Source organism: Ochotona princeps, chromosome 11 (genome assembly GCF_030435755.1).
Source record: "Ochotona princeps isolate mOchPri1 chromosome 11, mOchPri1.hap1, whole genome shotgun sequence".
Classification (NCBI taxonomy): domain Eukaryota; kingdom Metazoa; phylum Chordata; class Mammalia; order Lagomorpha; family Ochotonidae; genus Ochotona; species Ochotona princeps.
The window spans coordinates 70,354,689-70,379,993 of NC_080842.1; the positions used below are offsets into that span (position 1 = coordinate 70,354,689).

The 25,305-nt window shown below is 51.8% G+C and overlaps 1 protein-coding gene across 1 annotated transcript in view; it reads left to right on the forward strand.

The window, feature by feature from the left end:
* The window catches only part of SLC2A9 (solute carrier family 2 member 9), an 80,126-nt gene that overhangs the window by 3,806 nt on the left and 51,015 nt on the right, over positions 1 to 25,305 (forward strand). Inside the window, exons 2-5 of the mRNA XM_004579353.2 lie at positions 2,447 to 2,545; positions 5,908 to 6,068; positions 14,174 to 14,298; positions 19,697 to 19,842. Coding sequence (XP_004579410.2) covers positions 2,447 to 2,545; positions 5,908 to 6,068; positions 14,174 to 14,298; positions 19,697 to 19,842 — 531 coding nt within the window. The remainder of the gene's footprint in view (positions 1 to 2,446; positions 2,546 to 5,907; positions 6,069 to 14,173; positions 14,299 to 19,696; positions 19,843 to 25,305) is intronic.

The following is a 25,305-nucleotide window of genomic DNA, read 5'->3' on the forward strand; positions in this document are numbered from 1 at the left end:
AAAGCAGGAGGCAGCACCAGGATCTGTGTGCTTGGCCCTGGTCATTTGGGAGGAGCTTGGGCAGGTGCCAGGTGCCCCTCACCCGTGAGTACATAGACTTCAGCAGGGGAGGAACCTAAAAAGTTAGATGCCAAACTGAGAATGAGCGCCTTGATGGGGAGCCCAAAGAGGAATCTGGGGGTGCCCTGGTGGCTGGAATGATGTGAACAGAGAGAGGGAAAACAAGCTGGCCCACTTTTCATGGAGGCCAATCCCTTGCTCCATTTCCCACTGAGCACTTCGCTCCCTCCTGCCCGTGGCCTTGGCCTCCTCATTGCCGGGAGATGCCCTGCAGAAGTCCGGTCCAGGCTCCGGTCCCATCTAAGGGACAGGGCATGGAGTTGAGCTTTGCTCCTGGGGCCCCATTGGCACCACCCAGGGCCTCTGGGATCAGGGAGGGAGCTGCCCACCAGTCACCGCCCCAGGAGGAGCCCCATGCCAGGTGGAGGAGAATATAGGTTAAAAGAAATGCACTGGCCTGTGAGTGCAGCAGGACAGCAGGGTGGCCACGACGGGGCAGCGGGCAGTCCAGCCTGCCAGCTGCTTGACAGGGAGGCCTGGGCTTGGGTCACATGTGCTACACATGCGAGATCTTAGTGTGGCACTCCAGCTCCCTGAGCCCCTTGTTGCTGGGCTAGCCAGCCTCTCACTGACTTGGCATGCCCTCCTCACCCCTTCCTGGGGCATACCTGCCACAGTGCCCTCTGCCCTACCCTGGTAAGGAGAAGAAAGCTGCCCAGGGAGCCAGGCAGCAGTTGGGGGCCCCAGAGAGAACAGGACAGCAAGGCGAGACAGGTTGCCAGCAGCTTTCCTCACCCCTCTTATCTGGCACCAGGCGGAGACAAGAACAGAAACCACATGCTTCAGGAAGATGAGGCTAGGAGCCAGGGCCCTGAAGGGACTGCTCACTCAAGCCCTCCACGAAGCAGAGGAAACCCACCTGAGCTGAGACCTGGGGCGGGGTGGGGCTGGGGTGTGGTTTAAAGGGAAGGCTGACTACACAGGGCATCTTGTCTGAAATGTGACAGTCCCAGCAAGGGGCCCTGGCAGCACCAGCCTGGCACTGCAGAAACACATCTTATCCCCTCCCCAGCTTGGCAGCGACAAGCCCTTCCTCTGATCACTGGCACCCTGGCCACTCCCAGCCCCTGATGTTGGCACTCATGGTGCCCACCACATGCCAGGCTAGGCTCTCTGCCAAGGATCCAATAGTTCTACCTTGTCTCTGTGTTTAACCACCCATGAAGTGGGTCCTCTGGCCACGCTCACTCCATGGATGAGGAAACTGGGTCCCAGCAGCCATGTGCCTGACCCAAAGCGACATTAGTGGCAAAGCTGGGGCATGGGGGCCCGACCAGGTCAAGCCAAAGACACCATAGTGAAAATGGGGAGGAGACACTGTCACACAGAGCACGGGGGAGAGAGGTCATGCTTGGTCATAGGACACAGCTGCAGGAGCCTGGGGGGGCACACATCTTTCTGACGGCACCCACACGGCTGCCCCCAGCAACATCTGAGGACTCAGCCAACCTAAGCAGCTAGGCCCAGCGTTGAAATCCCAGGTTACAGATGGGCAAGCCAAGGTACAGTGACAGTTTCATGCCCCTGACCGAGTGGCCCGGAACCCTGCTAGAGGAGGGAGACAAGCTGGGAGGGGCGGGAATAGCTTCCCCTCTCAAGTTGTCATTGACCAATTTAAGGTCTGTCTGGTTCCCTTCTGTACTGCCAGAGCTTTGTCAGGGCCTGACACTATGTATGCAAGCACGACCACCCAACTACACACACCAGGGGAAAGATCTCTAGTCTCCTTCGTTCAGTCCTTGTTCAAGGCACCCAGGAGCTTGTGTTCTGGGGTTCTGTCCTGGATATACAGGGGCAGATGCCTTGTTCTCAGCACTGTGGCCCCACATCACCATGGTGCCAGGGAGCTTGGACCAGCCTGTACACTGATGCTTCGGTCAGGATGGCTGTGTGTATGCCCGCGCACGTGTGCAAGTGTACATGCATGCGCAGTCTGTGTGCGACCCTGTGTCTGTGGACAGGCTCGGGTCCATAGTGCAGAGGCAGGATGGTGCGGTGTGACATTCTGGGTTCTGGTCTCCAGCCGAGACAGCAACAAGGACTGCTTCCTTCCCTTGAAAGGCGGAATCCCAAGATAACAGTGCCTGGCAGAGCTTCACGAAGGCCAGCTGCTTTTTCTGCTCCTCTCTGGGTCAGGTTCTGGCCAAATTCAGCTGCAACAGCGGTGCAGTGGCTTCAGGACACCTGCAGCCCACGTGGGACGGCGTTTCCTAGATCTCCCACGCATCCTGCGGGGGGGGGGGGCAGCACATGCACACGGCCCTGCTTGTGCGCCCCTCTCCGGTGCAAGGCTCTGCGCCAACGTGCAGTCTTCTTCTTTCCCCAGGGCTGGACCTGCTCTCTCGTGGGGGCCTCTCTTGTGGGTGCCTTCGGCTCCTCCTTCCTCTACGGCTACAACCTTTCGGTGGTCAACGCCCCCACCCTGGTAAGTGTCCATGCACCCGCAGGGTTCGCCCGGCAGAGGGCGCTTCAGTCACACACAATGTCCGTGAGTCCCCTGTCCCTGGAGCTTTTGTAGGAGTGCAGTGGGATTAGGCAGGACTGAGGTCAGTCTAAAGGGAGCGCCAGAACCAGACCAGCATGACATATGGGGTTCGCTTCCTAGTGGCTGCGGTGCGGGAGCCCTGAAAGAAATGGCAGGAACTGGAGGGCGGGCCCCCTCAGGCTTCCAACAGAGAGGCGGTTGCTGTGAGTCTTAAGACAAGGAGACAGGTGTGTCCCTCCGACTTGTTCTGCGCCTGGAGCCTGCTGAGGATTTGCTAGCCACGACCCTGTCTGTGTCCTTGACTCTTGTTTTGGCCTGAAGTCAGATACAGGTGCAATTGCCCTCCGACGTCTTCACAGGCTGTACTGCTGGTGTGCAAGCGCCACAGGGTCCCCTAACTAGGCAGGTGAGGTTTCCTGGAGGAGATGGAGGGCTGTGGGGAGGACATTTGGGAAATGCAGGTAGCACAGGGCGGCTGTGCTCTGGGGTGCCTGTGTCAGGCAGACGCACGGCCATGAATGTGCTCTGGCAGCAGGGGGCCGGTGGCCTCCCCAGCATTCCAAGGAGTTCCTGTGTCGGCCACAGACTCAGCCTGTTAGTGGCTTGCTTGTTCATTTTGCTTTTTAGTTCTGTTAATTTAGTATTGGGGGGTTCCGTTCAAGTTGGTTTGAAAGTTTGATTCTGAGGCTAAAAATAGTGGCACTTGTAGTAATCGGTGGTTTATGATGTTATCATTAATATTTAGTTAGTGAAGGGCGGAGAGAGAGATCTTCCATCCACTGGTTCACTCCTCAAATGTCTGCAGTGGCTAGAGCTGACCCAGGTTGAAGCCAGGAGCCCACAGAGCCCACAACTTCATCTGGGTCCCCCACGTGGATGCAGGGGGCCTAAGCATGCGTTAGCAGGGAGCTGGACCGGAAGTGGCACAGCTGGGACATGAACTGGGACATGAACATTCTGATATGGGATGCCAACACTGCAGGAAGCCACCTGCTGCTCACTGCACCATGCCGGCCGGCAGCCTTGGATGTCATGCCAGGTCCATCTTCGCCTTAGGAGGAAGGCAGGAAGGTGGGCCCTGTACCGTGCTGTGAGCTCTGCAAAGTGTGCAGCTAAGCCTGGTGGTGGGGGGGGTCCTTTGCACCTCTCACTGTGGGGCAGGAAGGGAAGGAGGTGGGTGCTAGAAGGGGCTGCAAGAACGTGAGGAGAGGGCAGTTCATTCATTGACATGGCATGAGTCAGCTGAGTGGCTTGTGTGTGTCTGATGCTGGGACTCAGGGAAGACAGCATGAGGAAGTGGCATCAGAGCTGAGCCCTGAGGGATTGGTGGGGTGTGGAAGACCGAGTTGGGGCGGAATAGGTACTGGAGTATGTGAAAGGCCTGGCTGTCCCAGAGCAGCGCCATGCTGGGAACAGTTAATGGAGGCATGCCGCACTGCTGTGGGGGAGTGAGAAGAGGTGGGATTCAGGAGGGAAAGGCCTGAGACCTTAAACAGAGCTACCAGGTCTGAGGGTGCTGGGCGCTCAGGAGGGAGGGGCCTGAGAACAAGAGGCGATACCTGCGGTGTCCACTTATATCTGCTGACTCACTCCCCACATAGCTGTAATGGCCAGAGCTGAACTGATCTGAAGCAGGGAGCCAGGAGCTTCTTCTAGGTCTCTCACGTGGGTGCAGAGTCGCAAGGAGTTGAGCCATTCTCTCCTGCTTTCCCAGGCCACAAGCAGGGAGCTGGATGGGAAGTGGAGCAGCTGGGACTTTCTTAGGGGTCCAGTGCTGTGCTGTACGTTTGCTGTCCCATACAGTCCTCACAGTGCTTCTTTAAGGACCGTGGACGAACCTGGGCCACAGAGCAGGGCTATTATTTGCTCAGGTTGGGTTTGTACAGGTGCTCTCAGGGTCCTGAGTAAGGCTGGGTGTCTCGCCTTGGTTGTGCTGCACGTTCACTCAGCGTGGCTCTACCAGACAACAGCCTGCTGGCAGGCCGGAGCAGCGTGGCTTGTGCCCGAAAGACAGGATGGGATACTGGACCCCTTGTGCTAAGGGGCACATCCTGAGAGGACACAGGTATGGGCAGCTTGGATGCAGACTCCACGGGAACATACCAGTGGAATCCACAGATAAGATGGTCCAAAGCTGGCCTGGAAAATAGCGATCATGCTGGCCTTAAACTCTCTCACTGAAGAGTGCTTCTCCCAGCTGGGAGTTTCCCTCAGCACAGTGCTGGGCACAGGTCCTATCTCCAGGCTTGGCCTGTCTTCGTGACTCAGCGTCAGTCTCTCCATCTCCTCGAAGCTTCATGTCATAGGGCAATTACCAAGGCATGGACTTGAGAGTTAAGTTCACCAGGGTAGGGTGAACTGGCTGCTACAACAAGCCAATTCAGGGTTGGTGACCTGACATGGTGACTTTCACTTTTCACTCACATCACCTCCACGACAGGTGAGCCAAGGTACTCTGCTCCCCCGTGTCATTCAGGGCCCCAGGCTGCTTCAGTAGACTGACCTCCATCCCCCAAGGCTTCAGAGCACTCTGCTGGGGCATGTGCCAGGTTATGGGGTCAGGGAGTAAGTATGAGAAGGCATGCAAAATCTTCGTACCCCAGTGGCTGAATGGGGCGGCCATGGGCACAGAGGAGGTGGCCATTGCCCCTTGGGTGAGAATCTATCACGGGGCCACACCTCCACACAAAGTTCTGAGTAATGTGACCTGTGGCATGGGCAAGGGGGGAGAACACAGAGGCCATGAGGGTCTGGCAGGTTCTATGGATTCCACCGGCTCCACCCCACTGTGGGGTGTGGTTCTCAACCCCTGAGGTCTCTATGGTGAATGACACTTTTAGGATGGCCCAAGGGTTAAGTGAGATGAGTCATAACGAGAAATTGCTTTGTTAATTCTTAGTGTCTTTTTCCTGTCTTGTATCTTTGCCTACCCAAGCCAAGTCTTCTATGAGGTGTGCACATTTTTTAATACACTTCCAGGGTGACACTGATGTGGATTTGAGTTGGAGAAGTCTGGGTACAAAGTTTATCCTAGGCCGGGAGTCAGATCTGAGTTGGACTCCCAAATTTTCCACTTGTGGAGCAAGTCACTTTGTCCGAGCCTCGGCTTCCTTATATGGGAAATGAAGTACAATAAGGGCAGGAGGGACCGTCCCTCAAGCTTGTTAGAAGAATCTAGTGCTAAGCACCTCAAAGCCAGCTTAGCCAGGTATCGAACCCAGGGAAGGCACTGTGTTTATTGGTTCATTTCAGGCAGCAGAATGGAACAGAGGGAGTAACGTGGCCCTGTTGTTTGCTTTCAGTACATCAAGGCCTTTTACAATGAGTCTTGGCAAAGAAGACACGGACAACCAATAGGCCCGGACACTCTGACTCTGCTCTGGTCTGTGACTGTGTCCATATTTGCCATCGGAGGACTCGTGGGGACGTTAATGGTGAAGCTGCTCGGGAAGTTCCTGGGGAGGTCAGTAAGTGGCCATCATGTGATGTCGCTGATAGGTCGTGGTCAGGTTCAGGGCCGCAACAGCAGGCAGTACAGTGGGAGAGACTGGGGTGGCCATGGGCACAGGGGAGGAAGCCTGGCTGGTGGGGAACCAGGACCGAGGCTGTCAAAGGGCTAGGCTATACCTGGAGACCTGCACACCGATGGGGCAGGGGCTGGTGACAGATACCCTGGTCTTTCTCTGCTTTTCCCTACCCCCTAATCTGCTTAAGTGCTTCTCGCTGGTCGCACCCTAGCAGAAACCAGAAAGCCAGGGAGCTAGGTTGGTGGTATGCAGCTCCCCAGCCATGAAGCAGAGCAGCATCCTAGATCTAAGAACCAGGATGAATGGTGAACACTCAGCCTGGTGATTTGGGGGCTGCTCTGCCTGAATGAACGCAGGTTGACTCCCTAAGAAAATCAGTTGCTTACACAGTGTCTCTTTGTATCACCAGGTGGCCCACTCCCTGGCTGATAGAGGCTCAAGCCGTTTACAAACAAGTCTGCAGTGAATATCAAAACTCCCACCTGGGCCTTCTTCCATGCAGTTTGGCTTTGAGTCTTCACCTTCCTTATTTTTGTCAGAGAAGACCGATCTACTGATATGTTTCCCCACACAGATGCTCTCTGTATCCTCCTTGCTCATAACGGCAGCTTGTTCTTGGATGGTTCCTGGGAAGAGAAGGAGCCTCTGGCATGTTTCGTGTCTAAGCTTGGTGCGGATCTTCCACTCGCTAGCTCTATGGCCTTGGCCGAGTCATTCAGTTGATTTGAACCTCAGTTTCCTCATCTGAAAAGTAGGGTGGTGGTTCTCCTTCTCAGAGGTTGTTTCGGGGACTGGAGGAAGTGGTTGCCATTAGCAGTAGTAGCTCACATTATGGCAAATGCTGGCACCGTCCTGTTCATTCTCACCTTGCCCATGCTTGACTAGTCTTGCCTGGATGAGCCTTGGAGAGGAGGTTCATCTCCCCTGGTGGGGGGCTGCAGACACACGACTGAGCAGGGTCCTCTCTATTCTTGGACACTTGGCCTCGCTTCCCCAGCAAGGAGCTTTCAGAGAAGACTTTGCCCAGGCTAGAGCAGGAGACCCCTTGAAACACCATGTGGTCCCACCAAGGTCTGCAGAGCCCAGGAAGAAGTGGAAGTACCAGCATTTTGCTAGTTCCCAAGGCCAAGTTGGGACTTGGTACTGGGCCTAAGGTAGTAGGAGGTGCCACTTTGGAGGTTGCCCAGTGTACCTGGCACTCAGGCACACTCCTGTGTAATTCCTCTGCACTGTGAGGGATGTGCAGATGGGTACTGGGAGACCAGAGAGGCATCTACGTGAACTTTGTAAGATCGCATGGTACAGCCAGCTCTTGGTGGCCTCCGTTCTGTGCCGAGCAGGTCTTGTTAGGGTCCTGTTGGCAACAGTACTGTAAACTGTGCTGCTGTCTGACGACAGGTGTGGCTGGCAGTGCCCTGATGGGCTGGGGTCTGTGAGGTGAGGTGTGGTCACTAATCCTCTGGCCAGGGTCCTCCTGCCCAGCTGCTGGATGGAGCACCCGTGCACCCAAGGTGGGAGCCTCATTATCTTCGTGGCTCCTTGACCCTCCTCTCCCCCACCTGCTCACTGCTCTCTGATGCTCCATTGCCTGCCTTCTGGCCTCACACATGTTTCTAGAATACACCAGGCCTGGCTGCTTGCTCCTGCCTGCCTGGAGGGCTTCCATGCAGGCTCCTGTGTGACTCATTGCTGCCCTTCCTGTGGGTGCTCAGTCCTGCTCCAGGAGGCCTCTGCTGCCCACCCTGTGTGAAATCCTCCCCGCTTACCTGGTTGTCCCAGAACACCTGTAAGCATCTGACACACGGTGCATTTCTCACTTGTAGAAGACAAGCCAGTTGCATTCATTGCTGTGTTCTGGAACTGTGACTAGCACACATTCCACACACAAATGTGTGCTGGATGGATGTCTGGTTGTTGAAAGCATGAATGGCTGTCAGTCAACATGTAAAGTCTCATTGCAGGCAGCTTCCATTGAGCAAGGCTGCCCCCTTCCTGATCTGTCTTCTCATCTGTGAGATGGGCTAACCAGAGTACTTGGCTCCTAGGGTTACGATGAGAATCAGGTACTTAGAGCAGGGCCCAGTCTGCAATAGGTACTTGGTGCCCAGGAGCTCCCACTGTTGGCTTTATGGTTTAAGCATTTCTTGAGCCTCCTCAGCTTTCTGTCAATCATTTAGTTCTCACAGGAGCCTTACAAGATGGGCACAATTATATCCATGGTGTGCACAGAAACCTGAGAGGGGCTAAGAAAGAATAAAACCTTTCCCAGAAGCTAGTGTTATGGCACAATAAGTTACGCTTCTGCCTGCGATGCCAGCATCCCACATGCGTACTGATGTCCCTACTACTCTGCCTCTGATCCAGCTTCCTCTTAAGGCACCTGGGAAAGCAGCAGAAGGTGGCTCAGGTGCTTGGGCCCTGTGTCCACCTGGGAAAGCAACAGAAGATGGCTCAGGTGCTTGGGCCCCTGTGTCCACCTGGGAGACTTAATGGAGTTCCTAGCTCTGGCTCAGCCTGGCCATTGTAATCATTTTGGGGTAATTAACAAGCAGCTGAGAAATCTTTCTCTCTGTGTCTCCCACTGTCTGTCACTCTGCCTTTCAGATCAATAGGTGACTTAAAAAACCAAACCAAACCAAACAAAGACCCTTTCTGAAAGTCCCTGAGTTAGGATGTGGCTGGGAGTATATAAGTAGCAACATTGTTGGAGGTGGGCGTTGGATGATGTTTGTCCTGCTCATCCACCTGCTCATCGAGCTGGACCTCAGAGCAGACCTGAGCTGGCCACATGGAGGAAGCATGTTACCCTTGGTCTCCTGGAATTGGTTCCTCTGCGTATGCAGCAAATACAGGGCCTCTACATATGCCAGACACTGGTGACAGGCCAGGGGCCTGTCCATTCTAGGTGGACAATGAGCATGGAGACTCATAAATATGTCATTCTGTGTGGGGTCAGAATCTTACGGAAAATAGATCCCAGAGACAGACGGAGGAGAGTGGCCCGGGCAGTGGGGACCAGCCGTCTCGGAGTGTCGGGGAGAGACATGTAAGCTGACATGGTCAGAAAAGAGAAGCCAGCAGAGATAAGGCGCATGAGTGAGGAGAGGCTGCAGGAATCAGCACCTCAGACAAAGGGCCAAGGCCATGCCGACAGGGTTTTACCATCCCTGCTGAGACCCTTGTTCTGTGCAGTGGAGGCCGCTGGAAGAAACAAGAATTGGCAGGTCAGGGTGCACTTTGGAAGCCGCCCTCGGCTGTGGGACAGTGAGCCCTCGGCTGCTCTGTGGACAATGAGCTGCAGCAGGCGGGAGTGGAAGGGGACACCACCCAGGGCTGCCGTGGGTGAGTTAGTGTATGGGCGTGAGCTGGTGGTGGCTAGGGCCACAATTCCTCTTGATTGGTGGCCGTAGTGCAGATGAACCCTGGTGATGAATTATGTGGATTGGAAAAAAGCTGAAATCTTGATATTCCTCCCATTTTTTTTTAAGAAAAAGCCTTTTTTGAAGTCAAGACTAGAGTTTGATTGTTTGATTGGTTGGTTGGTTTAAAGGCAAGGTTACAGAAAGGAGAGAGGGATCTTCCATCTGCAGATTCACTCCCCAAATGGCCACAACAGCCAGAGCTGAGCTGATGGGAAGCCAAAGCTTCCTCTACATCTCCCACACAGGTTAAGGGACCCAAGGACATGGCCTAGCCTCTGCTGCCCTCCCAGGCCATTACCAGGGAGTTAGATTGGAAGAGGAGCAGTTGGGACATGAACTGTAGGCCATAAGGGATTCTGGCCATGCAGGCAGGAAACAGCCTGCTACACCGTTCCCATTTTCCTGGAATTTTTTTTCTTAATATAAGCCATTCAGGAAGATTGGTAGTTTTTTGTCGCTGTTATTTTTTTACTCAGATGGAGGAAAGCATGGGAAAAAAATAGAATATATGTACAGTGGCTTGGGGTGGGGTCTCCAGAGTGCCGTTTGGACATGGCTTAAAATACCCACTAGACATCAAGTGGAAATGACTAGGAGGCAGTTAATGTGCCGGTTGGGTTGACTGGAGAGGCTGGGCCACTTGATGGTTCTCATGGCTCTGCCTGTATCAACCCGGGGACAGGGTGTAGGAAGATGGGGATGAAAGAGGCAGGAGCTGTGCTCTGGGACACCCCCAGGCAAAGCCATAGAGGACAGGGCAGACCTGCTCAGGGCACAGAGGCTGGTGGGGAGAGCACGGGGGGCTGCAGCCCCAGATGCACCACGCAGACCGTGTTTCAACCAATGAAGGTGGGGCGTAATGGCTGATCAAGTGGGGACAAGAAGGCAGAGTTGGTAGCTGGAGTTGTCAGGCAGATGATGTTGGGGACAGTCGCAAGAGCCATCTCCATGGGGTGATAGGAACAAGCTAGCTCAAGGAAGAGTGAGCGTGAGCAGATATGAAAGGGGGCTTGAGCTGTGGGGAATGAGGCCCAAGCGAAGTGTGTTAATACAGAGATATTGAGTAGAGAGTCATTTCTTTACAGGGTAGAGCCTACCCAGGAAGGAGAGGTGCAATCCAGTACATAAGGTAACTAACTGCCCTTAGATTAGAGCAGAAAAACCTATATCTCTGGGAGCAGGTGGGCAGGTGGACTCGAGGATTCCTCATCCGGTCACAGCCGTTACTGTGTCCTCTGTGAATGAGAGATGTCATGGGCACCAGTAGCTGCAGGTGTCACAGATGAGGTGTAAGGAAAGCCAGGGTCTCCCTCGATCCATACCAGGTGTCGGTTGGAGTCTGAGCTGAAGAGGGAGGTCTCCTGGGCAATCCCTGTGACTGTCGTATTACTGCCAATCACTGATGTCCTCCAGCACCAAATGGCCGCTGCAGGTGTGCACGGTAGTGCATGGACAGAGCTCTGATTTCTGCTGTAGCTTTTATCTCTTCCTATCCACAGAGGGAAGGATAGGTCACTTTGCCCATCAGCCACAAATCTTCAGATCCCAGCTCCATGGGACCAGCCCTTTTCAAACTTTTCTTAGCACAAGGGACAGCAGAGATCTGTTCTGTGAGGCATGAAGAGGTTGGGCTGGACCGGCAGGTGCAGGTCCCAGGGATGATGTTTGGCTGTTTGTGAGCAATGCAGCTATCTGTTCTGTTTATGTTTATGCTTTCTGTTTATTTGAAAAGCAGAGGGACAGAGATCGGTGGACAGAATGCTCCCATCTGCAGGTTCTCTTCCCAAACACCAGCAAAAGATGGGAGGCCGGCATCATGAGATACCCCGGGAATGGAATCCATGCTGGTGTCCTGATGATTAGTTTAATGCCTGTGGCCAGCTTTTTTCATTTTAGTAGTCAGGAGTATTTCCCCACCCCACCCCCACCTAGGGGTGAAAGGTTGAAGGGAGAGGCCCTACTGAGGTCTGAAAGCCAGGGCCAAGTGAAGGAGGGCGGGCTGCTCCCAGCGCAGAGACTCCTGCTGCCATGCAGGCGAGAAAGGGGGAGGTGCAGGCAAGGCCCTGCTGTCACTGGATAGGCCAGGACCCTAGAGGACCTGGAGAAGGCAGCCCCCTTCCAGGTGGCTGGGAACAGAATAGAGATGATAGGCAGGCATCCATGCAGTCAGCCCCACTTGCCCACATCCATGTAGTTAGTCCCACTTGCCCACAACCATGTAGTTAGCGCCACTTGCCCACATCCATGTAGTTAGTCCCACTTGCCCACATCCATGTAGTTAGTCCCACTTGCCCACATCCATGTAGTTAGTCCCACTTGCCCACAACCATGTAGTTAGTCCCACTTGCCCACATCCATGTAGTTAGTCCCACTTGCCCACAACCATGTAGTTAGTCCCACTTGCCCACATCCATGTAGTTAGTCCCACTTGCCCACATCCATGTAGTTAGTCCCACTTGCCCACATCCATGTAGTTAGTCCCACTTGCCCACATCCATGTAGTTAGTCCCACTTGCCCACATCCATGTAGTTAGTCCCACTTGCCCACATCCATGTAGTTAGTCCCACTTGCCCACATCCATGTAGTTAGTCCCACTTGCCCACATCCATGTAGTTAGTCCCACTTGCCCACATCCATGTAGTTAGTCCCACTTGCCCACATCCATGTAGTTAGTCCCACTTGCCCACATCCATGTAGGCATCCATGTAGTTAGCCCTACTTGCCCAGTTTCAGTTCCCCATGGTCAGCAGTAGTCTGAAAACAGTCAACAAAACCCGCAGCAACAGCTCATATTTTCAACTTGTACACATTTGTGAGTGGCATGGTGGCGTCTCAGACTGTCCTGTTCCTTCCACCTGGGACATGACTCCTTGCTGTGTCCTGTGTATCTGTGCAGTGTACACTACCTGCCCGCTAGCCACTTCACAGCTATCTGGGTCATCAGGTTGACTCTCACCATATCACAGTGCTTGTGTTCAAGCCACCCTGTTCTACTTAACAACATCCCCAAAGCACAGGAGGATGCTGGCAGTTTTCTCACAGTACAAAGCTGTAATGGCTCTGGGTATTAGTAGTTACTGTAGCTAACCTTTCATGGTGGCTAGTTTAGCAATGAAACTGTCATAGACGTGTAAGTTGTAATGGCTCTGTGTTAGTAGTTACTGCAGCTAACCTCTCATGGTGGCTAGTTTAGCAATGAAACTGTCAAGACATGTGTATGGTAGGAGTATTGAGTAGGGTTGACACACAAAAAGAAGGAAGAGAGATGACTAATAACCAAAGAGTCTTTATTAGCCATGCTCCCGGGCGAGGCCCACCAGTCCAGGGAGAAGCGGGCCAGTGGGGCCACGCCCTTCAAAGGCTGTTTGGGTTGATACAGGCACCAGAGCGGCGAGTAAGGTGGAGGCTTTGGAGAGTTATTTTCAGGTCATAGTGAACTTTGCGGTTGGTTGATCTGGAAATTAGGAATATCTTCAGTGAAGCTCTGCAGCTGTGTTGGGAGGGGAAGGGAAACCGCTCTGGGAGTTCTGCTGGTGCTCCTCCACCACAACCGACGCCACTCCCCAGTCGGCCCTACAACATACTGTCTGTAGATTCAGAGGTCTGCTGAGGGTCTCGGGGTGTGTTCCCACCATGGCTGAGGTCTCTCACACACAGACACACCTCTCACACCCTCACACCTCTCACACGCATGCACGTTATCTCACACACATGCTGGTCGCACACACACACCCCTCTGTCACACTTACACATATGCACATCTCTCTGCCACAAAACACACGTTTTATCACTTAATGCACATCTGTCACATGTTTCTTTTTCAGGTTGTTAATGTTCCTGACCTGACCCTTTGTATTGTTATCTTGGAGATTTCCCCTACCAGAATGTAGATAACTCCCTCACCATCCTGCTCCACTACGTAAATGTGTCATCATTCATCCAGGCTTTGGGTGAACTCCTGAGTGGACTCTTGGGCTGTTTTGTTCATTGGCTGTCACAGAGAAGGTGGGAATGATCAATCATTGTGTCAAGTCATTGAGCAAAGACACTGGCCCTGGGATGCTCCACGTTTTAGACAAGTAAGAATTGGTTGTGAGGACTCTGACTTGGAAGTCAAGAACTTGAACCTAAAAGTAATACCGAAGTCCCCATTCGAATCCCCCACTTCTTGAAATTTGTGAAACAACCTAGCCCCAGAGGTGTCAGCACCCTGCCATTGAAGGCCTCTCCCTTTCCCCCACTTTTTTTTTTTTACATCTCTATCCTTTGATGCCTGCTTAGCCAAGTCCCTCTGTGAAATCCTTTCTACTGGTCTCTAGTGTCCCTACATACACCCAACTCATGGATAAAATTGCACCTTGGCTGGAGGAATAACTGTCTTCTAATTTATGAAACAAATGCTACGGTAAGGAATTCATAGACACGAGGGCTGTGGTGCCCTGGGAAGTGAGCTGAGTGACTCCAATGATGAGCCCAGTGGGACAAGGTGGTTCAAGGAGACACAGCTCCTAACCGTACCTGTGTCTGAGGCTGGCTCTGCTGAGGGGCCAGGGATGGCCTGGGCAGGGTGTATCTCTGGGGGTGAAGCGTCCTCATCAAGCTCTTCTCTCCCTTCCAGGAAGTCCACTTTGCTGGTCAACAATGGGTTTGCCATCACTGCCGCGTTGTTGATGGCCTGTGCCCTCCAGGCTGGAGCCTTTGAGATGCTCATTGTGGGGCGCTTCATCATGGGTGTGGATGGAGGTAAGGCTCACAGCAGTGAGGGAGCAGTGCTGAGTAGATTGGAAAGGAGCCAGGACCAGACCACGTGAGGTGTGGGCCATGGTGAGGGCTGCGGGTTCTGCCGAGTGTGAAGGGAGCTGCAGAGGTTTGAGGGGAGAGGAATGTGAACTGGTTTATGGTTTGGCATGAATCCTCTTGCTGCTGTGTAGAAGAGTGGAAGGGTGGCCAGGCATGGAGCCTGGGACATGCTGAGGGTGGGACCAGGTGTCCAAGGCACACAGATGGTGGCTGGGCCAGTAGGGGACGTGCTAAAGTAGACAGACTCTAGTAGCTGTGTGAGTGGGAAACCATGTGTCTCATCAGAATCAACTCAGCTTCCTCCCTCAGGAGCGAATCTGGGAAGGCGTCTGGGGAGAGCTCATCAGGATAACGCAGAGGAGGTGTGGGAAGAAAGGGAAGTGGGGCTCGGATCCAGACTCGGGTCTCCAGAACTACCATCCCCCTGAACAGGGCACTTGGAACTGCTGGGAGGCTGCCAGGACCAGGAGTCAAGAGGAGGGGGACATGGATGGGGCAGGTGTTGGGATCAGTGGTTACACATGCCACTCCTGTCCTAGGTCTGGCTGTTCAGCAGAGCTGCCCTCTTCAGGATGTCCAAGTGGCCCTCGGTGCTTTCTACCTGGGGCCTGGAAGTTTCCTCGCAGTAACACCAACCCTGAAGCTGTTATCTGGTGAAGAAGCAAATCCAGTGTTTAGCGTGCCCCACTCCCTCCGCTTAGTTAAGTTGATTTCAGTGCCTTCAAAGCAGGACAAGGTCACCTGAAGCTGAGGGAGGGAGCGTGGGACCCGAGGGCACCCAGTGTCTCTGCTCCAGGCACTGCTGGGGCCTGGGTCTCAGGCACAGCTTTAGGACTGGACATTCCTGAGTTTGGATCCCAATCACCTGCCAGTTGCTGCCTCTCGCTCCTGGCTTTGTGGCTCCGAGCAAGTCCTACCTTGGATTGTCGTAATGAGAAGGTGGAATGTGTCTGGCTGTGTGAAGTGCGTGACACTGCCTGGGACCTAGCACGGACCTTCGGGGCAGGTTCATTCCATTCTTAGGGAGCCCAGGAAAACCAGGGGTACGATCTGAGCAGAACAGTGTGCCACAGGCAGACTGAGCGAGAGGTGAGGGACCCAGACGAAGGCTGGGGAGAAGAGACTTTTCACCAGCATCCATTTTCCTACTCAGGAAACCCAAGTCAGGGCTTTGAAAGAATCCCATTGCAGGGTGAGGTTACGCAGTTACAGCCCTTAGTGTGTGCCTTTGACCCGGAACTTAAAGGCGTTGGCTAAGACACCTGTGTCCCACATCAGAGTGCCTGGCTCGATTCCCAGCTCTGACTCCTGATTCCAGGCTCCCACCATTGCAGACTCTGGGAAACTGCAGCGATGGCTCAAGTCTTTGGGCTGCTGTCACCCACCTGGAGTGAGTTCCCAGCTCCCAGCTCCTGCCTGGCTCATCCCTGGCTGTGGTGGGCATTCAGGGAGTGAACCAGAAAAAACGAACACACTCTCTTTGACCTTTCAATTCAATATTAAAAAGACACTGGAAGAAAAAATAAAGAAATTATGTATGAGTCTTGCTTGCCAACAGAGGGGAGATGGCTGTAGGAAGGTGTCAGTGAGAATAATGGCTGGAGTTTTTGTAGTGTTTCATGACTGAACGCTTGTGTCCTTTGATCTACCGATACTGAAAGCTGTGTTTTCGTTTTCATTTAACATCAACGACACTGAGCCTCAGAGAGGTGGCACAGCAGGTCCTTAGGGTGAGGGCTGTGTGTTCACACTGCAGGTTCCATCACATGCCCAATGTGCTGCAGTATCACCAGTCACAGTCACTTTTCAGTGTCCCTGGGACACTGGTTCTAGAATTCTCGATAGATACCAAAATCTGACAGGTGCTCACATCCCTTTTAGAAAAGTGGTACGTTATTTGCAAATAGGTTACACACACATTCTACGTTTTAAGTTTTTTTTCCAGATTGGATATGACCCTCAATACAATGGAATGCTATAGAAATAGTTGGACATTATTCTGATACAGAAGCAGAGCAGCTAGCACTTCTTAAATCGACACTCCTACATGTGATATTAATGTCAAAGGTGGCAGCTTGGCCTACTGCATCACAATACCTGCCCCAGATGCTTGCTTTTAAATTACTTATTTATTTGGAAGTTAGAGCTACATAGGGAGAAAGAAAAACAAATCTTCCATCTATAGGGCCAGGCCAGGTCTCCTACATGGATAGCAGAGTCCATGCACTTAAGTCATCTTATACTGCCTTCCAGTCTGTTAGCAGGGAGCTGGATAGGAAGTGGAGCACCCAGGACACGAAACAGGTTCCCAATGAGTTAGCTGGCATTACAAGTGGCAGCTTTACTCACTATGCCCCAAAACCTGTCCCTGAGATGCGTCTTTAAGAGTATCTTTGTTTCACACTTAGTGGAATTTGTGGATGAAGAACCTGCAGAAACAGAGGATGGAGTGTTCCTCTATCAGGTTTTGCAGTGTTAAGACAAAAAGGGAGGGGGTGGTGGCTCAATGGGCTAATCTTGTTATTTGCAGTACCAGCATCCCACATCGACACTAGTTCTAATCCCAGCTGCTGCACTTTCAATCCAGCTCCCTACTCATGGCCTAGAAAAGTAGCAGAAGCTCCTGGCTCCTGGCTTTAGGTCAGCTCAGTTTTGGCTATCTCGGCCATTTGAGTGTGTACCTACAAATGAAAGGTCTGTCCTGTATGCCTCTTCTCTCTGTAATCTGCCTTTCAAATTAAAACACACAGACACACACACACACACACACACACACACACACACACACACGATTTTAAGAAACAAAACCAAAACTAAACTAACTGCTTCAAAGCAGTCATCACTGCCGTGAGCTTCCTGGTGAGGGTTGTGGGCTGGCTGTTCTGTCCGGGCCCTCTGCCTGTTCACACATGGCCTGCCGGCTCCAAGGACTCCCTAGAGCAGCAGGAGGGAAAGCCCGCCACGGGCAGACACATTTGTGGATGATCCTTGAGCCAAAGCAAGGCTCGTGACTGGGTCAGAGTCAGGACCATGCCAGGGGGCTGGGTGCAGGCCAAATGAGCAGCCTTCCTCTCTTTCTTGGCTTTGGCCTTGTCTGGCAGGGATTTCTTGAATGGCCTCCTTTGCAGAGAGCTCTCAGTTAAGCAGTTGATACCAGTCCGCTTCTAGGCGCTTGCTGCTCTTCTCCGCCCCATCCCAAGAGTGGTAGTGGCTGCAGAGGTGCTCGCTAGTGTTTGTATTCTCAGTTCCACTTGCTCCATCTATGCTGCCTGCTTTGGAGAAAGGCTGGGAGAGCATGGGGTGCAGCGGAGACCCCCCTCTGTAAAGCGTGTTTCCGTGTCACCTCCGTGACCTCTGCCCTGTCACTGTGTCTTGCCTACATGGGGAGGTGACCTTTGATGCATGTCCCTGGATGCTTGCTGAAGTCCCTTAGCTGCATTCACAGAGGGGCACGACTTTTATAAAGCCATGGGTTTAAAAACTTAGAAAGAGGGGAAAAAGGAATAAGCAAGGGAGAAAAACACAGCCGTGCTGCAGTGCCAGCAAGACCTGGCTATCCTGCCGTTCTTTGTTCCTGCCGCACCCTCTCTGAGCAGAGGGAAAACACAGCAACTGGGTGAGGCAGTAGGGGGTCAACGCAAAGGGGAAAGTGCTGGTCCCAAGGTGAACTGGCTGTCCTGCGTGGCATGAGTCATGCACGAGCCAGCGGTAATCCCAGAGGGTGTGCGGGTGGCAGCAATGAAATTTTCTGATGACAGCAGGTCCTTGGGGAGGATTTGGCACCTGCTCAGGTGTACTTTGCCAGAACTGGGGAGAAAGTAGGCACACCATTCTTCCCAGTAGCAAGGATGATGAACCAGGGAGCAAAGTTCACGCTGATGGTGAGATCAAACCAGGTGAGAGCAAAAGGGATTACCAATGAATTATGTCACAGTTCTGGAAGTGAGGAGGCCACCACAGGTGTCCAGGGTTAGAGGGCCTAGGAACGACTCTGCTTCCTTGCTGTCTGCAGCTTCCAGAGGCTCAAGGACAGCAACTCGTCTCTGCCTTAACCCTCCTGAAGTCAGGAGTTGACAGAATTCTGCCCTGCCGACACTCACCGTGGATGCCTTGTAACTGAGCAGCCACATGCGCCTGTACATTCTGCATGTGTCCACCCAGAGAGCTGCCCAGGCGTGCATACTGCAGGTCCAGGCCATGGCAATGAGCCAAGTCCACCTCCACAGCTGCTCTTCACACACACCCACACATCGGAAGCAGGAAGACACAAGGAAACACATTGTCTTGATTCCACTCACTAGCCAATGGGGACAGTCATCAGCCCAGTGGCTACCTCTGGGGAACAGGAAGAGAAGTGCAGTTCTGAGCCAGGAAGGCTGGGCCCTTTCGGGTGCTGCATTGTAAGCTTTCTTCTGACACAGGTGGAGTTCAAGTAGGTGTGATCTTTCATTTTATACCACACTGCAATGTTCACGGGTTAAATGTATCATCAGTGAAATGCTATGTCCAGAGTTGTGCTGCATCCAATGTACAATAACACATCTAAGTTGTCCCTACAGCAGCTCTTGGCATCTCCAGCGGTTCCTAGAGAACTTGTTCCCCCAGTCCCTCCAGCTTTGGGGTCTTGAGAAACTTCCAGAAATCAGGCCAACTCTACATGCATTACACAAGGTGTCCCCTCCTCCTCAGGCTGTGTTCTCCAGAAGGAGGAAGGCTTTGGAAGTGTTGCAGGGCTGGGCAGGTGGGATGGCTGGTGGACTTTCCAGGCAGGAGCCAGAGCACGCTGCAGCCCTGTCAGACAACGCACTGGTCTGTGGGCCTCTCCTGCTGACCAGAGTCCTAACTGTGTGAGCATCACTGACCCTCCGTGGGCACCCGGCCTGGGCAAGAGCCTGGATTGTGTAAACTGTTAGAGCGATCAGCCCTTGGGGCCCCATTCAACAGAGGACAGCTGGACACCTGCTCTGGGTCCAGTACTGGGCTCTCTTGGGGAGAGAGGGCTTCTCGAAGTAGGTGTTTGCATCCCTGTGACTCCTGTGACACAGAGGGTGACTTGAAACAGCAGCCATTTAGACTCCACAGTTCCGTAGGCCAGAAACCAAAGTAACCAAAGGCTCTTGAGGGGACCCTAGTCTAGTTCTGTCTGCCTCCTGGGTGGGTGCAGGAGTCTAGGGCGTTCTTGCTGGCTGCGCCTCCTCCCCACAGAGCCCTCTCCCCAGGGTTTGCCTGCGTGTCTGAGCTTTCACACAGCCTCTCCAGAAGGTGACAGCGTTGGCTTCAGTGCTGGGAGCACTGGGGTGGGAAAGATGGTGCTCTCACAGCTACCACGCGTGTTCCGCAGGCATCGCCCTCAGCGCGCTCCCCCTGTACCTGAACGAGATCTCGCCCAAGGAGCTGCGTGGTTCCCTGGGGCAGGTGATGGCCATCTTCATCTGTGTCGGCGTGCTCACTGGCCAGCTGCTGGGTCTGCCCCAGCTCCTGGGAAAGGTAAGAGCGGCTCCCCAGCTGGCCACACCTGCGCGCTCTCTCTTTCTCACTGGGCTCACTGTAGCCATTTTTGGGGTGTTCCTTGGGGTGGCAGGTCCCAGGCAGGTCCCTTACATGTAATTGGAAAGAAGTTGCTGTCCCTTTGACTTTGGTGCATGATTTGCGGATGTTCCTGTGGCCTTCATTCTGCAAGTTAAGCTCTCTGAAATGCACACGGTTTGTTGTAAGTTTTTTTTAACTTCTTGCATAGTCAGTGCCATCACAGCATGCTGCAACTTCCTGTGTCGTTGAATGTACTTGGGTACTTTTCCAAGTTCAACCTCACCACTGAGTCTTTCTCTAAATAAATGAGCAATTACTCAGTCTTCTGGTTTTGACCTTTTGTTGTGGGCACAGGAAGACCTGGATGTGAACCCCAGTTCAACTGATTGCTCCTGTGTGGCCTTGGCAAAGGGGAGCATCCTCTCCAGGGAGGTCTGTGGAGTTTCCCGTGAGAGATCTCCTGTGAGTTTAATTGGCATTCCAACATATGTCAGTTGGTTTTTTTTTCATGTGCACATCTAAGGATCTTTTCCCTATGTTCGATTGATGAGCGCTTGATTATCATGTGTCATGGTGAAGATTGCTTTTGATCAATCCTGTTGGGAGTTCTGTGCCCCTCCTGGATCTTGTTTCCCAATTCTTCCTCTAGATTAGGGAAATTTTCCCTTATATTTCATTTTTAAACCAAGCTTCTCTTTCTGTACCTTCTGCGACTCCAATAACTCTTATATTTGGCCTTTTAATAGTGTCTTTCAATTCTTCAATACCCTTTTTGGCCTGATCCGGCTCTGCTTCTGGCTTTTTGTTTGTTTCCCCATGGTGACAGGAAATATCTTCTAATTTTGAGATTCCTTCTTCTGCTCCCTTCATTCTATTTTGGAGACTCCCCACTGTACTTTTAATTTGCTCCACTGTATTCTTCTTTTGTAATATATCAGCTTTCATTTGATTCATTTCTGGTGTGACATATTCCTTGAATGCCTGCTTTATGTACTTCTCGTTGTTGATAAGAAGTTTTGTAACGAATGTTTTGAATTCTGTATCCCCCTTTTTCTTCAGTGAACTCTGAGGTTGGCAAAGGGTTTGCTCCTTTGCAGCAGAGTCTTCAGTAATATTCATTGTGCCTTTGTCTCTTCTTTTGCTCTTGGTCATTGTACTTCTGGTTATCAGATTCTTCTCCTAGGGGCAGGTTTCTAAGCTGTGCAATAAACTGTGAACCTACAGTTCAATTTTGCTTATTGTAGTTGGTTGGCTCTTTGTTTGCAGTCACTTGTGCCACTCCCTCCAGTGAGTTCCAGGTCTGGGTTCTCATGTTAGATTTCCACCATGGTCTCTGTAACTCTAGCTCCTGGCTCACCAGTCTGCAACTCCTGTGATTCCGTGCTGAGGCTGCACTTTTTTTTTTTTTAAAGATTTATTCATTTTATTACAGCCAGATATACAGAGAGGAGGAGAGACAGAGAGGAAGATCTTCCATCCGATGTTTCACTCCCCAAGTGAGCCGCAACGGGCCGATGCGCGCCGATCCGATGCCGGGAACCTGGAACCTCTTCCGGGTCTCCCACGCGGGTGCAGTGTCCCAATGCATTGGGCTGTCCTCAACTGCTTTCCCAGGCCACAAGCAGGGAGCTGGATGGGAAGTGGAGCTGCCGGGATTAGAACCAGCGCCCATATGGGATCCCGGGGCTTTCAAGGCGAGGACTTTAGCCGCTAGGCCACGCCGCCAGGCCCGAGGCTGCACTTTTGTCTGTACAACCTTTCTTCCACTTCCAGTTGGAGTAGGTCCTAGGATTAGGTAGACACCAGGTGTCTTATATAGCTAGGTTGTTGGTGGTGCTGATCTTGCCGTTGGAACCTGTTGGCCGTTAGGTCTGAGGGCCACACGAACCTATTTTGTCCCGTACGATGTCATAGTCAGTATCATTTTCCTGTGGGACCAGTGCAATGCACTTAGCTCAGTGAGTTCTCACCGAGCTCAGTGCATGCTCAGCTCACTGTTAGCTCTCTGTTGTCCCTGCAGTCTTGAATTATTTGCCACACTGTAAGATATGGTGCCTGATGTGCCACTATTAGAGTTCTTGATCTGCTGGCCGTCAGGTCTGAGGGCTACCTGAACCTGTCTTGGCTGGAACCTGTAGGATGCCACGTTGTTGCAGTTCACTGAGTCAGAAATTAGTTCACTCCCAGCTCAGTGCATGTGCAGTGTTGTCCCATGGCCTTTGCCTCCTTAAAATGGCACCCAGTTCGGCTCTAGGGGGGCGGACTGGACTATGAAATCCACCCTGTTCCCACATTGCCGGTCTGGGACCTGCCACTCTGTCTCTGCTCCTGCTCAGATCAAACAGACCAGCAGGACGAGCAGTTCTTTGGGCTCACCTCTGGTGTTCCTGGTAAACGTCCCTTCCCACTCTGTTCCTGGTGGAGTTCAGGGCGCTGCTTGCTGAATGCCACTAGGGTGTTGGTCACTGCAACACTACACTGTTGTGTGTGCTGCTTTCCTGTGTCTGTCAGTCTCCAGGTACCCTTCTGCTGCTGTTCTGTCCTTTTCTGTTTCCTGGGATGTGCCCTCTCTGCTTCACACTGGCTAATATTTCTCCATTTGTTTAAATGTGTCCTTACCCTATTCCACCATCTTGATTCTCCCCTCTGGCATGCTTTCAAACCCACTTAAAGTGTTTTGTGTCTACGCAAGAATGGGATACGTGGGTTCCCTGGGCCTTAGGGGCTCAGACAAGAAAGGCTGTTTCTCTGTGTAATGTGGGGAACCTCTGAACTTGTCCAGTTATTTTGTTGTAGACTGTAGTTACCCTGCTGTGCTAAAAAAGTTTGAACTAATTCCTCTTATCTAAAAGATATTTTGGTGAGCACTTCTAAGAAACTGCATTGTATTTATTCATGTGTGTTCAACACGTGGTTATAGACACATACATATATATAGTAAAACATCTGCTCTAATTAAGCAAATTAGCGTATCCAGCTCACATACATACCCTTTTTTATGTGTATAGCACAGGAACCTAGAATCTCCTCTTGCTGAATACAATATTTTGACCTAAACTTCTTGTATTGTGCCTCAGTTTCCTCGGCCTCTGTTCTGTCACATTAGATCCTGGCTGCATCTCCCTGTGTTCTCGCTACCACCACTGACTTTCCAAGAGAGAGTTTGTATATAAATGTGAAGCATTTGTCTTCCTGTGACTGGCTCGTTTCACCTAGATCCATCTGTGCTGTGTCAAATGGCAGGATCTCCTTTTTAGTACCTTTTAACATTTTAATTATTTTTGATGATTTTTACATAGTTGATGAGGGTGATCAGGGTCAAGGGCTACAGGAAGGTGGGTGAGATCACCGTTTCCATGTTCTCTTTTTTTTTCCTTTCTATATCTGGGGGAAGGAGGGATATGAGGAGAGAAGCCACACCAACCTCCCAAAGTGGAGCACACTCTGCAGGTCCTGCTCAAGACGATTCGATAGTTCAGCAGTTCTGAATTACTGCTGAGAATCTCCTTATTAAAGGCTGAATGGTATTTCATTATATAGCATTGGCTATAGAAATAAACATAGATATAGAACCGGAGGTAAATATAGATATATAGAACCAGGTGTAAATGCAGATACCAATATAGAACTAGATATAGCCATGTTGTATACATGTGGATACAGAACTAGATATAGGCATACTATGTACATAAAGACATAGAGCTAGATATATAGCTTGGACGCCTCACATTTTTTATGTGTTCCTCCATCAGTAGACACCTGGTGGCTTCCATACCCTGGCCACTGTGACCACTGGCCGTGTTCAGAGCCAGTGACCTCCTTTCCTTGGAGAACAGACTCTGAAGTGGAGACTCCTGAGCTGCAAGGCAGTCTTGCTTTTAATATTATTGGCAGCCCCTGTATTGTATTTGCTCTCCACAGTGGCTGTCCCAGTGTCTGTGACACCAGCCGTGCCCACAGTTTCGTCGTAGCCACAGTCTTCCTGGGTAGGTGTCCGTGGAGGATGGCCATTCTAGCACGTGTATGATCCAAAGGCTTTGATTTGCAGTTCCCTGATGATTGGTGGTGGAGAATACCTCTTCATAGGCCTGTTGGCCATTTATTTTTATGTCTTCTTTGAAGAGACGTCTGTTCAGGTCCTATGCCTATCTTTTTAAATCAGATTAGCTCTGCTTCTCATACTCAATGAGTTAGTTCTGTGTGTTATATTTGCTTTGCAAATATGCTTTTCTGATCTTTTCATTCTTCTGGCTCTTTGCTGTGGAGAAGTTTCGGGGTTTTTTTGTTGTTTGTTTGTTGTGGTCCTATTTAGTTATCTTTGCTTTTTTAGCTGGGCTTTTTGTGATATTCAGAAAGGTTGTTGTTAAGACCAATGTCAAAATCTTTTTCCTATGCTGTTTTCTAGGAGTTTTATGTTTTCAGGTCTTAGGTTTAAGTCTCATCCATTTTGAGTTTTTTTTTCCCTTGAGATTTATTTATTTTTCCTTGGAAGGGAGATTAACAGAAAGAAGGAGACAGAGAAAAAGATCTTCCATCCACCAGTTCACTCCCCAGATGGCTACAATGGCCAGAGTAGGGCCAGTTTGAAGTCAGGAGCTTCTTCTGTGTTTCCCGCGTGACCTGGGCCGCCTTTCCTTGCTTTCCTAGGCCAGTGGCAGCGGACCAGCTGGGTGCCTGCTGCAGGCTTGGTGTGCCCCGTCACAGTGCTGGCCCCATACCTCTGTTGTTAAAGCTGTGCTCTGAGAAGCAGGGGGCCAGTATTCTGGTCCAGGCCAGAATGTCGAGTAGCGTTGTACTCACCTGCTGGGGTTTTTACACTGCTTCAGGCAAGGGAGCAGCCTAGTGATGTCGCTAAGAGCTAGAGTTTCATTTGCTCCGTGTGAATCGTTCGTCTCATTTACCTTTAAACACAGACAGCTATGTCTGGAGCGAATCACAGGGGAGAGGCTGTGCTTCCATGCGACACACGCCTGGAGACCGCAGGCTGGAGGCAGCGGGGAGCAGGCTTCTTGTGCAACAGCTAGGAGGCAGGACTGCAGGCTGCGGGCTGGGAGTTTAATCAGACACATCACAAAACGTTGTGGCAGCTGAACGGCTATGTGACATTTTATGCTTCCAGAGGCTATTTTTAAAAATCATATTAATTAGCTCTTTGTCTAGCAAAGATTAAAGAAAAAGGAACTTGTATGAAAATTGTAAAGCAGCAGTGGAGGAGGGACACGGGACTGGAAATGAGTGATTTCTCCTGCTCAGGAAAGGTGTGGCAGAGGAGGCCAGGCGTTCAGAGTGAGTCTCTTGTTGAGGGCCACTTCATCTATGACCCTGGTCTTATTCCAATCAGAAGGACTGTGCTCATGTCGGAGCATTTAACAGATACAAAGGAAAGTTTTGCCGTGTTAGGAAAGGCAGCTGCTTATGGCG